The sequence below is a fragment of the Gymnoscopelus braueri genome, assembly GCF_963280865.1.
Source record: "Gymnoscopelus braueri genome assembly, chromosome: 2".
NCBI classification, from domain to species: domain Eukaryota; kingdom Metazoa; phylum Chordata; class Actinopteri; order Myctophiformes; family Myctophidae; genus Gymnoscopelus; species Gymnoscopelus braueri.
The window spans coordinates 9,860,323-9,876,392 of NC_137604.1; the positions used below are offsets into that span (position 1 = coordinate 9,860,323).

Here is a 16,070-nt window from a genome sequence, read left to right on the forward strand (position 1 = left end):
ACTCTACACTGTACTGTACTGTAGGCTGAGGGACTAGTGATGCATCTCTTCCACCATGCTGTGTTGAACACATCCTACTGGCATCTCAGCCTGGTTTGGAAACCTTGGTGTACAGCTGGTAGCACAGATTAAAGCCATGAAAACTATGGTTTCTAAGCAGCATCCCACACTCCAGACTGTCTATGATGGAACTTTAAAGGCTAGGCAGGTGAGCTCAACTCACTGAACTTAGATCCGGGTGCAGATTCTAAACATACTGTAGCACATTAACAAAGTAAGGTCTGCACTCACAAAACAAGTTTTAAGGCTTTAGCAACAATAAAAAAAAACGTTTTTCAATCCTTCTGGCCTTGGTCAGCATTTTAATCACCATAGTAATACACAATATAATATCAATACAAAAAAATAGATTATAAAATAGGCCTACAAATCCAACAAGAAAATAACAGTATTTCTATTTTACAATAAAGCATTTCAATTCCAGTTCCTCATTGAATCCCTTAGGGAATTCTGTATGTATAGAGTGAAACTGGTACGCTTCTCTTCTGTAAAAGTAAACAATCTCTATCAGCTCTTGTTTTCATGGGACTCACCACTTCAATACCATGAAAGCTCAGCCTACACACCTCATGTCCCTGTGGCATTGAAATGCCTGGCTACAGGAGCGTTTTCATTGTGAATTCTAATGTTTTTATCTTAGTTTTGCCAACAAAACAAAAACAACAAGGCCATTTCAAAAGATAAACTAATGGTAAATGCTTTGCTCTTCCATGTGATCTTTTTGGCTGTATGAGGGTGTAAAGAGCCACACTTGATCATGACATTACAGTTAACAATTATTTTCAGGAAAGGTTACCTGGGGGTAAGTAAGTAGCCAAGAAATGTTGAAGTTTTATGTACAGTATGTACCTTTTTTCATCAACCTATCTCTGAGATTGTTAGCATGTTTATTATTTATACAAAAATATGAGGAGTATTGGAAAAGGCCTTTCCCACCACAAGGACCATCTTCTACTAAATTGATTTCATGAGTGTTTGGTCCACAATGTCCTCATGATTCTAAATGTACTTATTTAAATTGTTTTTATTATTTAGCAAAATACAAACATCATTCTTTTTTTCTCTTCTTCTTTGGGATGTATTTGTTTGGAGGTGAAGCAGACTCCCTCATCATCGTCATTGCCCTGGGAAGGAGACACCTATGAAGGGACCAGGGAGGTCCGTGCGGCCGGCCTTGCCTTTCCCTTTGCCTGATTCGTCGAAGCGCTCCTTGGAGGATCCAGTGTACTTGGTGGTATCTGTCAGTCTGTCCACCGCAGCGGATTTTGGGCCTCTCTAAAGCGGAGGAACATATTGCTGTTCAAAACATAATAATAATAATCACACACACACACGCACACGCACACACACACACACACACACACACACACACACACACACACACACACACACACACACACACCTGGGAAAGAAATGTCTCTTCCAGACAAAAATTGTTACATCTCCACTGTCCTCATCAGCAACATGTAGTTTATTAGCTGTAACACGCACGCACGCACGCACGCACGCACACACGCACGCACGCACGCACAGCCAGCCAGCGGCATGCTCTGTCATATTCCAATTACATAATTTATATTTGCTGGTAACAGGTGAGGATGGGTGTGTTGTCAAACACTCACAGTGACTCCCACTTTGGCAGGCTCCTTCCCTGCTAAGAGACCATAGATCTGCTGCTCCGCCTCCTGCGGGCTTTTCCCTTTAAAGCGCTTGGGAGCCAACTCTGTCAACGCCTGCTTGAACTGCTCAAATGTGATGACACGGGCCGACTTCGCTCTGAGGACATACACACACACGCACGCACGCACGCACGCACGCACGCACGCACGCACGCACGCACGCACGCACGCACGCACGCACGCACGCACGCACGCACACACACACACACACACACACACACACACACACACACACACACACACACACACACACACACAGAGAGAGACAGACAGACAGACAGACAGACAGACAGACAGAGCACTACTTTAGCTGTATGCTTACTGCAAAACTGACACAAGTCCATAACATACAAATTAAGACTATCAGCATGGTCACCAAGTAAACCGACTTCTAGACAATAGTTTTACATTCACACCATGACTAATGGCGAGGCAGTGAAATAACTAAATAAATGACATCCATCCCTGCTTTTGCTTGACGCTCAGATGCATGTGAGGCAACACTAGGGGGCAGCAGTGACTGCTCTCAGGAAAGGAGCAAGACGGCAGAACCCAGAACTGCTCCCTATCTGAGCAAGCTGTGTGAATGTATAACACATTGATAAAAGTGCTTTGGAGAAATGTTGCTTTAGAAATGCAGACCATTTAAGTAAGTCGTGCTATTTCACAGTGTCTCACTATTAAAGCTGCAAAGTGGAACCTATTTTAATGAATACAACTTTATTTGAACCAATATATCTGTATGGTAGACTATGTACAATCTAACTAGTACAGTGGTACAGTCTGCGGTGGTTGGTTGGAGGTGGTCTCCCTGCTCTTCCACTGAAAATGTAGATCTTGGTGAGACAAGGATTTGAATCCTGTGTAAGACGGCTTTAGATGCAGGGAGAATATTCTTTTTATTTTATAATTTTAAACCCCTTTTTTCTCTACGAATTTAGTCGTTATGCCAATTGATTCCTTACTACATACAGGAGGACGTAGAGCCTAGGAATACGTGCAGTGACAATCCGCCCCCCCCCCCCCCCCTCCCGGCTTCCCTCCCCCGAACACAGGCCTTACATCTTCGACCGGTATCGACACAAGACGCCTCTTGTCTTGACAAAGATGACAGCAACCAGCAGCCAGCAGCCCTTCCCATGCATCTACATCTTCGTGTAGATGGGAGAATTCTAGCCAACACTCCAGGAACATTCAGTGCCAGTATAACAGATATACAGATATATGTATGTATATGTATGTATGTACGGTAAAACCAAATCAAATCTCTTACTTGACTTTAGTGAAGACGATGTCCACATCTGTGGAGGTGACGTTCTTGCCGTCGATGAGGCCACAGTCCTTACACATCTTGACAAAGTTCTTGCCGTTAATCTCCTTGCCCGTGGCCTTGGTGTCTCCATGGACAGCAAACTTCTTGAAGGAGGTCTCCACCTCTGCTATGGACACTGAACTCTCTGCCATGCTGGGGTAGCATAGGCTACGCACACACACACACACACACACACACACACACACACACACACACACACACACACACACACACACACACACACACAAAGACACACACACACACACACACACACACACACACACACACACACACACGCAAAAACGTTTTCTTTCTGAACAAAATTGTATTTTGCCTAATCTGTGGGAATACAAGAACACTCGGTACAACAACCTAGTCGGACCTGGTCAAATCCGGCGACCTCGGCAGGGTCGACGGCTTGACGCAGAGACAACACGGACACGCACGGATCAAAACATCCCATAGAGGAAGCATAGTGGTGCTGGTGCGGTTCATACCTGCCAAGTGACGGGTCGATGAGTCTGTGTAGAATGCTGGGTAGGGAACCCTGAGCGGATGTTGCTTACTGACACTCCCAGACTCCTGTAATGACAGCACAATGGAGGGATGGAAGGATGAAGGGATACGGAATGGAGGAGAGGAGAGAGAGAGAGAGAGAGACAGAGAGAGAGAGAGAGAGAGAGAGAGACGGTACCGACCAGCACCATATGACGTCATCGCAGTCACATACAGATTGAGCATTGATGATCGTAGCGTTGAAAATTGTGTTCTTGGATTTACAACTTGTTGCCAAGAAGGAGATGCTTTAGATTGTATTGTTCTTATATAATAATAGTTAATAGTTTTGGTTGAATATCAAACATGATTTTTTTTATCCAACTGTTTGAACACTGGTAGTTCTGCAAAGCTTTGGAACAAAACGCAAATCAGAATGTTATGTTCAAAATGCATTTATGACTGTCAGTTGAGAGGGTTTGTAGACAGTGTTGTGTGGACAGTGGACACATATCTCCTTCTTCTCCCAGCCTCCTAGCTTAGCCCATAGCTGCCTCTGCCACCAACCCCCCCCCCCCCCCCTCTCTCTCTCCTGCCCTCTCTCTTGATCAGTATCAACACAAGACGCCTCTTGTCTTCACAAAGATGACAGCACTCACAGCAGCCAGCAGCCCTTCAAAATGGAAATGAATCCAACAACCATTTAGCAGACATCATTCCGCTTAAACACACTACACAGACAATGAATATAGAAATATGGTCTGTTGTCGATGACATCTGTAGGCCTAGGCCTATTCAAAATGTGTTACTTCATTGGGAAATTATAATGTATAGACTACTTAAGTTTGTATGGACAAAAACTAGGTATTTAAGTCACTTTCTTCAACACTAATGATCAGACATCATCAAAAGTGGAATTTGAATATCGTTGCTGTCCGACAGGAACCAGCTAACTCCATTATTCCGCTTTTGCAATTTGTTTCCATAAATCAGTGCTATTGAACACCCTTTACGCGTGTGTGTGTGTGTGTGTGTGTGTGTGTGTGTGTGTGTGTGTGTGTGTGTGTGTGTGTGTGTGTGTGTGTGTGTGTGTGTGTGTGTGTGTGTGTGTGTGTTGGTAAAAACAATATTGAACCAATGAAAAGTATTAAAAAGTGCTTCTGACAAAACCAGCTAACTCCATTGGATCCTCAAACCTTCTGCTGAACCAGCTAACTCCAGCAAAGGGGGGTGGAGTTAGCTGGTTTTGCTGACTCCAGGCTCCACCCCCTTTTGACCTCCAACCTCATTGTGAGCTTGGAGTTCCATTCAGCTGTTCTTATCAATGATGAACAAAACCTCCTAACTCCATTTTTGTTTTGTTTCTTTCATTTTCTGAAAAATGAACATTTTAGAGTTAGCTGGTTCCTGCCGGACAGCAGAGATATATTATAAACCTTGCAATTGAGAGGCCATAGTTGGTATGAACATGCTCACATAGAACTGCTCTGTTTCACCCCCTATCGGCATGAAGGGAAAGTGGTTTTGGAGATGTGTTCTATAGAGGCAACATAAGATTCCAATTCGGGTATGATGCAAATGTACAAATGTTGCAAATGTAACCAAACCACATTTATCAATTAGTGACAGCCTAATAGTCTCGCAGAGGAGAAGAACATAATGTAGAAACTGTCTCTGTCCATGCGTTTGTGGTGCTCAAATGACCAAATCTATCTATCTATCTATCTATCTATCTATCTATCTATCTATCTATCTATCTATCTATCTATCTATCTATCTATCTATCTATGTGTATCTATGTCGTTCTCTCTCTCCAGAGTCTGTGAGGTTGGTGAATGGGACTAGCTTGTGTTCAGGCAGAGTGGAGGTGAAGTCTAATCAGTTGTGGATCCAGTGTGTGAAGGTGACTTTGATCACCAGAGGTGGTCTGTACTCTGTAGGCAGCTTGGCTGTGGGGCTCCTTCAGTCCTCCAGGGGGCGCTCTATGGAGAAGTGAAGACTCCAATGTGCATGGTCTAAAGATTTCCAGTGCGTCAAGGCAACGAGTCCGTTCTCTGAGTCCGGCTCTGCTTTCAGTTTCAACAGTGTGGCAGAATCAGAGTTAAATTAACTTGGAGGATATTTACTGTGTTCTATACCTTCTCGGTTTTTCACTCTCTGTGGCAACACGGAGGATGTACATTATAGACCAGGGGTGGGCAACTTTGATGATGGAGAGGGCCACTATATTTCCACACTCACTCCAGAGGGCCACATTGCATAATACTGTTGGGCAGACACCTCTTATCTCTGTATTTTAACTTTATTCGTAAATGAATGCCGTACTCCTGCATTCTATGTCACACAAAAGTAGGAAAAATAGCCGATCTACAAGCTCAAAACACGTCGCACTGCGACGCGTTTTGAGCTTGTAGATCTGCTATTTTTGCTATTTTTGAATTGGAATCCTGATATTTCTTTTTGCTATTTTTGAATTGGAATCCTGAAAAGTAACATTTTTATTTAATTTCAAATGCATTTAGTTATACTTATGTTAACTTTTTTAACTTAAATACAAATACATTGGACATAAAAAAGACAATAGAATTTTAATACTAGTCATTAAGCTACTACAGTTTTTCACGATTGTTAACACACGTTTCTCAAAACAATAACAGCTTTCTCAAAACTGCACACACACAACTGAAAACCTCACACACAAAATGCTAAACCCTACAGTCCCTTTGCAAGATGACTCTTTGCCATCACATCTCTTAACTGTTCACAAAATGGAACTTGTGTTTTCATTTGGTACACACAGCCATACTTTCAAATGACACACACATACCATTCATTACAGTACACACAACTAAGCATGTGCTGCACACTACCAAGCATTTACAGCACACTGCAGGGCAAAATTGAAAACACAATCGTATAAATGGAACACACTATATGAATGACAATGACTCTGGAGAAGCCATTTCTCCTTTTGTAAAATGACTCAGTGTAGGCCTACTTTTTTCATAGTCAAACATAAAACAAAACACAAATATGCAGCCAAAAAAGTTTTATTTCTCTACATGATTTAGGCATCATGCCTCCGGTTCATGTCTGGCCAGAGGGCCTCATCCACATCACAGGCAATGTTCTGTTCCCTGTCCAAGCAGCGTTGGAAGAAACGCCTCGAGTGGCGCATGAAGCCATGACAGGCCTCAACAGTGACTAGGGCTGCAGGAAAAAATCGTTTCGAAAACAAATCGTGATTGTCAGGTCGGACGTTTCAGAATCGATTCTCATTTTCAAAAAATGATTTTTGTATAATGACATTTTTGAGAAGTGGCAAGTTCTGGGCTGAATCGATTCTGAATCAGAAAAAAAATTAATTTACAGTTTTTCACAATTGTTAACACACAAAAAGCGAAAATTCGGCACAATTTTCACAACCTTAACTTCATGTACTAATCGCTCGACCCAATTTGGCACTACATCACACTCCCTTATCTGCATTAGACTCTGACTTTCCTTCTTTACACTCATCACTATCATTACATTATCACCTTGTTGTCCAAACACTACACACAATGTTCAGTTGTTGCACACACTTCTCACATAAAATCTCAAAGCATCAATCTACAACACACCTTGTTGTCCAAACACTACACACAATGTTCAGTTGTTGCACACACTTCTCACGTTAAATCTCAAAGCATCAACCTACAACACACAAATAGTCAAATCTCTAAACATTCAGGTCTGGTGAGCAATTTGCACCACCGGGCTGCTCCAGTGCGTGAGTGGTTCCAGGACCACCCACATTTTTCCGTTCTGTACCTTCCACCTTATTCTCCTTTCCTGAATCCCATTGAGGAGTTCTTTTGAGCTTGGAGGTGGAAGGTATACAGTATGAACGGAACCCACAGAGCCGGGTCCCACTGCTCCAGGCCATGGAGGAGGCTTGTGGCGACGTCACTGTTAGGGTGTGAATCTTCTGCTATCTCACGATTTGATTCGATTTCCGATTTTTTCAAAACAAACGATTCTCGATTACAGTAAAATATGTTTTTTTTCCAATTCAAAATCGAAAAATGTCATTATACAAAAATCGTGAAAATCGATTGCAGCCCTAGTCACTGTTGAGGCCCGTCAGGGCTTCATGCACCACTCGAGGTGTTTCTTCCAACGCTGCTTGGACAGGGAGAACATTGCCTATGATGTGAATGAGGCCCTCTGGCCAGACATGAACCGGAGGCATGATGCCTCATGTAGAGAAATAAAACATTTTTGGCTGCATATTTGTGTTTTGTTTTATGTTTGACTATGAAAAAAGTAGGCCTACATACACTGAGTCATTTTACAAAAGAAATTGTCAATGTCATTCATATGGTGTGTTCCATTTCTATGATTGTGTTTTCAATTTTGCCCTGCAGTGTGCTGTAAATGTTTGGTAGTGTGCAGCACATGCTTATTGTGTGTACTGTAATGAATGGTATGTGTGTGTCATTTGAAAATATGGCTGTGTGTACCAAATGAAAACACAAGTTCCATTTTGTGAACAGTTAAAAGATTTGATGGCAAAGAGTCATCTTGCAAAGGCAGTGTGGGGTTTAGCATTTTGTGTGTGAGGTTTTCAGTTTTGTGTGTGCAGTTTTGAGAAAGCCGTTATTGTTTTGAGAAACGTGTGTTAACAATTGTGAAAAACTGTAATCGAGAATCGTTTGTTTTGAAAAAATCGGAAAACATCGGAATCGTGACCCCAAGAATTGGAATGGAATCGTGAGATAGCAGAAGATTCACAGCCCTAACAGTGACGTCGCCACAAGCCTCGTCCATGGCCTGGAGCAGTGGAACCCGGCTCTGTGGGTTCCATTCACCTTCCACCTCCAAGCTGAAAAGAACTGCTCAATGGGGATTCAGGAAAGGAGAATAAGGTGGAAGGTACAGAACGGAAAAATGGGGGAAAGTGGGTGGTCTTGGAACCACTCACGCACTGGAGCAGCCCGGTGGTGCAAATTGCTCACCAGACCTGAATGTTTAGAGATTTGAATATTTGTGTGTTGTAGGTTGATGCTTTGAGATTTTACGTGAGAAGTGTGTGCAACAACTGAAAATTGTGTGTAGTGTTTGGACAACAAGGTGTGTTGTAGATTGATGCTTTGAGATTTTACATGAGAAGTGTGTGCAACAACTGAACATTGTGTGTAGTGTTTGGACAACAAGGTGATAATGTAATTGACATCAGAGTGTAAAGAAGGAAAGTCAGAGTCTAATGCAGATAAGGGAGTATGAAGTAGTGCCAAATTGGGTCGAGCGATTAGTACATGAAGTGAAGGGTGTGCAAATCGCTTTTTGTGTATTAACAATTGTGGAAAAACTGTAATATAGACTGAAGTAATTAAAGCGGGTCATGTTTGCACGTTTGGAATTGTAACGGCTGAAATAATAATATATAATAATATATCAGTATTCTGATATTAACTTGCTGGCCGCATTAAGTGAAGGTGGGGGCCGCATGTGGCCCCCGGGCCACCAGTTGCCCATGTATGTTATAGACAGGTTTCTTGTTTACAAACATTAGTTGGCGTGTGTGTGCACATTCAGAGTGCAAAACCACTTTAAAAGAAACACGCACCGTTGAGATTAATAAACTGTTTGATTAGAGTCAGCTAGAGCAAGGGTTTTCAACTGATTGTGAACCAGGGACCACCACCCTGACTAAGACTCAACCTGGGGACCACTGTTGTGTTGGGAGGGGATATGGGCTAAGATTTGTGTTTTTGGTAACACTGACACTATGCATCCCAGGTCTATAATATATTATGATCAGCTTATAACTCTGTATGATTAGAGTTATAAGAACTAAAATACTCAAAACCCTTTCTCAACCAATTGTCCTTTGACACATGTTCTTACATAATGACTGTTAAGGGCTTTATATAATTCATTGCACGATACTACGCGCAACACATTTAATCAAGCCCACATTCCATGCCAGAGTTTAATCTCATAATGTACTCACCAGTGCCAGCGTTTTATTGTTGTTTTTTAGTTTTTTTCATGTCGCCACAGACCTCGCTAAATAAGTTAAAAGTGCGCGTTCATTTGGTTCTAAACACACAGCGGATCCGTGAGAAACGGCGAGCGAAAACAGTTTCCAAATCCGTGCCGCCATCTTGAAGCTACAGCCGATCAACGGTAAACAGTGATCAGCGAGGAGAAAAACAACAACCAGAGAAAATCGAGTTTTAAACAGGATCCCAGACAGGAAGCGGATACGATCGAAAAAAACGGAACCCGAATAATTCCGTTTCCGACCGGAAACCGGAAACGGAAATGGATCAAAAAAATTCGGAAAGTGCACCTGGGGCACTTAACATGGGAATCGGCGGTTCGCGTAGATCTACGCGACTGGCACGCTGCGGCTTTAAATAGGTTCGCGTAGATCTACGCGACTGGCATGCAATGTGTTAATCAACAGTCATTATTTAACTGAAATCTAATGCTAGTGAGCAAAGTGTTTTTGGGTGTTTGAGTGTTTTCATCCAGCCTTCTATGTTAACCCATTGAGACCTGAAGCCGATTCTACATGTCTCCTAAATCTCAACAGTTTTCTGAAAAACGTATGTTTCTATATCAGTGGTGCTCAATCTTTTTCATGTCAAGGACCCCCAAAATGATATGTATTTGGCCGCGGACCCCCATCAAAATATTTTGTTCCAGGGACCCCCCAGAAGCAAAGATTTGAGTTAAAAATGTTCACTTTAAAAATATATATATTCAAAGATTTGCACACATTTTCACGATTTTTCAAAAATAGCAGATCTACAAGCTCGTAGCGCGGCACTCGGTGCCGCGCTATGAGCTTGTATATCTGCTATTTTTGAATAGCCTAAAGTGTAAAATAATGCTTTTTAGCTCAAATCTAAAAATGACACAGTTCCAGGTCTTAATGGGTTAAACTCATGTTAACTGATGAGTGAGCAGACACATGCTATTGCATGGGCACATTTCCTAATAATGATGACCTTGCAGGCCACACTTCCACTTCTTGAGATTCCAATTCCCTTTTCTGTGGAAGAGAGAGTCTGTGGAAGAGAGAGTTCCCTTTTCTGTTCCAGTAACTGCTGTCAACCACATTGACGTATCATCTTTAGTTTCCAGCTCATTGAGTGAACTGTTTCTCAACTAGTGGTCCATGACATGATCACGGGTGGTCAATGTTTCTTTCTGTTTCTGTTTCTCTTCTCTTTGTGTGTGTGTGTGAGTGTGTGTGTGTGTGTGTGTGTGTGTGTGTGTGTGTGTGTGTGTGTGTGTGTGCGTGTGCGTGTGCGCGTGTGTGCGTGTGTGTGTGTGTGTGTGTGTGTGCGTGTGTGTGTGCGCGTGTGCGCGTGCATGCGCATGTGTGTGTGCGTGTGCGTGTGTGTGTGCGCGCGTGTGTGTGTGTGTGTGTGTGTGTGTGTGTGTGTGCGGGTGTGTGTGTGCGGGTGTGTGTGTGTGTGTGTGTGTGTGTGTGTGTGTGTGTGTGTGTGTGTGTGTGTGTGTGTGTGCGTGCGTGTGTGTGTGTGTGTGTGTGTGTGTGTGTGTGTGTGTGTGAGTGTGAGTGTGTGTGCGTGTGCGTGTGCGTGTGCGTGTGTGTGTGTGTGTGGTGGCTAAGCATCATACCACACAGGACATTAATGCTTCAGCCAGCCAGAACCAAAGCGTTTGTCACGATGAAATTTGCATTAACCTGTCAATCATGTGAGTACTTTATTTCAATCTTATTATGTTGACTTTTAACATTAAACAAATCAAGTTAGAGCAACATACATATAATATTATTTTCTTCACTAGCACTCTGTTTTGCTCTCATTTTGCTGATTTTGCTAAAAAATTAATAGGAGAAACAATCGGCACTCTCTGTTTTGTCATTCTCAGTCTTTTTGAATAATGTTTTAGAGGTTGTTAATCCCTTAAACTGGTTACTATTACAAAGAGAGGCATTTTGGATCCATTTTCTAAATACACACGTTAAATTGTTTTCTGTAAAATTATTCGGGTATTGTGGTCTATATAGTGTGATCTCACACTTGTGATATATTCAGAGTTTATTGTATTTCTTTATTATAGATGTCATTTGATAATGAGACACAGCTGTATGGGTTTAATCGTATATGAGCTATATCACTTCCGCCTTTATGTAAACAGTAACACTGTCGGAATCCTGCTTGCCAAAACGCGTTTGTTTGGTTGACTGCTGCTGCAGATCTTAAAGGTCACACACTTGCACTCAAAAGACCACAATGGAAATAAGCACTTGAGCTTTTCTCTCGTTCCACCATTGTCTCTCACTCTCTCTCTCTCTCTCTCTCTCTCTCTCCACACAGTGGTGTATCTCCTCGTCTGTTGTGGACCTGCTCAAACAGAGGGTGAGACAACTTCAATATTGCATAATATATGCCTTATGGGTAGTGTGAGACAGGCCATCTGATGTGTTCCAACCATCCTGTTAATACACAATACATGTTAATTCAGGGATTTTCATACACCACCACATTATATGAAAATATCTTTGTTAATGTATGATTGTTATGGATTCATTTAGAAAACTAGAATATTCGCAATTCTGGGAAATTGCAAAGTGTGGATGCGTCGACGCGAGTCGCGGGTCGCGGACGCTGGGATACGAGGAATACGCCGGGAGGAATACCGTCGGAGGCCGCGCGACGTGCGATTCGAACTGAGATCACTTGAATTTCATTTTGAGAGGATTGATCCCCCCAAAAATCTTGTTTTTGCATCAAACGGTTACATGTTGTGCATTTGTGGCACCCCCTATGGATCAAAGTGGAAATGCTTTTGGCGATTCGTTGAGTAAACCACCCTTGACATGTGATTCAAATTTGGGATTGACTGGACGTTTCATGATTTTTGGCATTTTTTGTAAAACAGGCCCCTCCCACTCCCGTCTGTCTCTCTCTCTCTCTCTCTCTCTCTCTCTCTCTCTCTCTCTCTCTCTCTCTCTCTCTCTCTCTCTATCTCTCTCTCTTCCAGTGTCTCTGAGAGTCAGTCCTGAAAGATTTCAGTTCTTTGAACATGAGTTCATCTCACTGAGCTGTGAGGAAGAGGGGAACTCTACACTGGGTTGGTCTGTGAGAAGAAACACCAGTGAGAGGGTGAATGATGAAACCTGCAACAATGAATGGGGAGCCACCAAAGGTATGTATAGGGACAGACAGACAGACAGACAGACAGGCAGACAGACAGACAGATGGATTTTTTATGAAATCTCTCTTTCTTCTCATTGTGATTCTGCAGGAGAGGCCTGTGTCTTACGAGACCTGAATCCTTTGGACAGTGGTGTTTACTGGTGTCAGTCCAAGTCAGGAGAACTCAGCCGATCCATCAACGTTATGAGATCTCTGGTACAATCATAACTACACAAATATAATATATTTTAGTGGGTAGACACTAGACGTATAGATAGATATAATTAGAATACTATCATTCAAAATGTTCGCTTCAACCGGCGGAGTGAGGGGTACACCGCTGGACTGATCCCCATATTTCTTGTGCACATTGTAGGCCACAGAAGATTTATACATAAAATTACTTAAAATATTGAACTTTAATTTTATAATTGAAGTCAAAGCGGCTGCGATTGAGGTGAAACCTTGCCCAAGTTTGAAGTTAACCATCATAAATAATATGCCTTCATCTTCATTGTATCAGTCATGTTTGTCACAGTTTAAAGTAGCGTATATATAGCATTAAGCTTCATCTATCTAGAATCATGACACTTATATGTTTTGGAAATGACAACTGGATTTCAGCGGCCTGAAAATCGAGTACTTTAAAAGCCCCACTAGCGGCCCCTAGTGGCTGTGCTACTCTGCTGCACCCCACATGATCAAAGTGGTTTAATTGCATCGACCAACTGACCCTCTGATCAATATTGTCCATCCTTGGATTCCCACAATCACTAACAGACTTAAAGATAAATAAACCCAATCTGATTTGTATTAGTGCTCTGCCCTAAAATCTGTACATATCTGCTGAGACAGCTTGCAACATTTGACATTTAAAATAGATTCACAGCTCTTGAAATGTGTGTTTGAGAGGAATCTGTGTGTCTTTCTGCTTCAGGTTATTCCGCCTCCAAACACAATGACCATCCTTTCTCTCGGCCTCCATATTTCTACGTTCTGTTGGTGTTTGGAGTCTTCATCTTTCTGCTGATTCTGTTTCTATGCATCAGGAGGAGATGCAGTGGTACGTCAATGATGTTTACATACACACACACACACACACACACACACACACACACACACACACACACACACACACACACACACACACACACACACACACACACACACACACTGTGACGGTTCCCTGTATGATATTATAGTATGTTATGTCACTTAGGTTATATGGTTATGGTTAAAGTTGCTTTGTATTCATTTGTTTCTCATTGGTTCCTATAGGACTTGGGAGAGCAGTGAGATGTTGGCAATCAGCCAAATTGGCGTGCACCTGGGCCCGGGTGTTGACGCCCTATAAAAGCCTGCCTCCCCAGTCCTCTTTCTCTCTTTCAGTTCATTTGCTTTTGCTCCTCATCCCAGCTACACCTCTTTCTCCCACCTTTATGTTTACACCTTCAACACTCACACACACTACACAATCCACTCATGCATACACACATTACACTACTGACTTTACTGATTTCCACACCTCATCTGTTCATTTATGATATATTTGTTCATTTTGATTACTTTAATAAACACTATATTCTTTGTAAACTGCGTCTCCCCTGTGTTTTTGTTGTGTTCCCTGGTCCCCCTAGGCCAGGGTCATAACAAAATGGGGGCTCGTTCCGTAAAACTTTTGAGTGTGCAGTAAGTTAGGTGAGTCAAGTGACTCACCCTTCTGCATTTGTTTGCTGCGACGCAGGTGTCAATTGGCCAAATTGGCAGTTGATTAAGGGCTCGTTTGCGCCGTGGTTTTTTGAAAGGAGTGTCATTTGGGAATCAATCCGGGGATTCCCTGGTCCATTTGGTTCAACGGTCCGGTGAGTAGAGACAAAGCGATGTTACACGCTTGTTTTTGTCTGGACTTTCTTTGGGAGATGCAGTTAATTTCTTTGGTTTGAATTTAATCTGTTTAGATTTTGAATTTAATCTGTTTAGATTTTGATAATTTACAGATTTGATTAAGTTGCTACGGGGGGAGTTTTTTCCTGGTATTTGTGCTGCTAAGTTAAAGGAAAAAAAAAAAAAAGTTACCTGGCTGTTTTTTTGTTTCAGTATTATATGAGTGTCCCTGTTAGGTGCGATTTAGTTACTGGGTTAAAAGATTAGGTCGCAGGGTTAGGCCGGGGGGTGGTTTAGGTGCAAGGTGCGGCTGTAGCGGGTGTGTACCGGTGCGTGCACATTCCGTCTCGGGGGCACAGCTAAGGGCTGGACGTAGGTCGCCAGTTCCTGGTTGCTTTTCCTACCCCTTGGTATGAGCTAGGCCTTTGCGGTGGCCTTCAGTGCGTAAATACCTTCCGCAAACCGGCATGAAGACGGGTGGAGTTAGTTTGGGGATTAAATAGAGCAGAGGGGCACTTGTATTTTGTTTTGTTTACCAGCTGGGGGACTAACTTAGCGCACATTAGCCAGGATGTGTACCCTAGAGGCATTTTTGGGTTCTCCTTCGGAGGAACTATTACTTCAGTGCACCAAAGACCAGTTACTTAAAATAGCAGAGCATTTTAAGATTAAAATTGAGGCAGGTGACAAGAAATTAAAGGAGACCTTAGTGGCAGTGTTAAAAGTACATTTATTTGAAACTGATTTGTTAAAGGAATATGAAGAGCCAGAAAAGATTTCACCTATCCAGTTAGAGGCGGCAAAGGCGGTGCCTTTACCTGTAGCAATGCCAGGGTTGACGTTCGACCAGCAAAAAGAGATAATGGAACTTCAGATGGCACAAATTAAGTTGCAAGTGGAGCAGGACAAAGTGAGGCTAGACACACAATATGCGATTGAAAAAACAAACCACAAACAAACAGCAAACCGAACAGGCAAAAGTTCAAGTAGAGCAGTGCAGGTTAGACTTGATAAGGGACGGTAAGATTTCAGCTGCGGAACTAGTATCTACAGAACCTGCAGGACAGTCCATGGGGGAGTTTAATGTTAATGGAAATATACGTTTGGTTCCCAAGTTTTCTGAACGTGACCCTGAGGCATTCTTTACAATGTTTGAGCGCGTGGCCGACGTGCGGAAATGGCCTGACTCGGCGCGCACGTTGATGTTACAATGCGTATTAACAGGCAGAGCGCAAGAGGTTTATTCGGCAATGAGTGTTGCCGACAGTCAAAACTACTCTCTGGTTAAAGAGGCGGTGCTTAAATCGTTCGAGCTCGTCCCCGAGGCGTACAGACAGCGGTTCAGATCTTGGAAAAAACATGACAAACAGAGTCATTTGGAATTTGCACGTGATTTGACCACCTACTTTAACCGCTGGTGTAATGCCTCGGAGGTAACAGATTTTGAAGAGTTATGTGATTTGATCATTTTGG

At 42.6% G+C, this 16,070-nt stretch overlaps 1 protein-coding gene across 1 annotated transcript; it reads right to left on the bottom strand.

Moving 5' to 3' along the window:
* Positions 1-1,176: 1,176 nt before the first annotated feature.
* Positions 1,177-3,203, bottom strand: LOC308093971 (tubulin polymerization-promoting protein family member 3-like; the record flags this gene model as incomplete). Its single annotated transcript, XM_080440386.1, has 3 exons — positions 1,177-1,335; positions 1,683-1,836; positions 3,013-3,203. 3 exons carry the CDS (start codon positions 3,201-3,203, stop codon positions 1,177-1,179), a joined length of 504 nt encoding a protein of 167 aa, XP_080296512.1.
* Between the last annotated feature and the right edge of the window lie 12,867 nt (positions 3,204-16,070).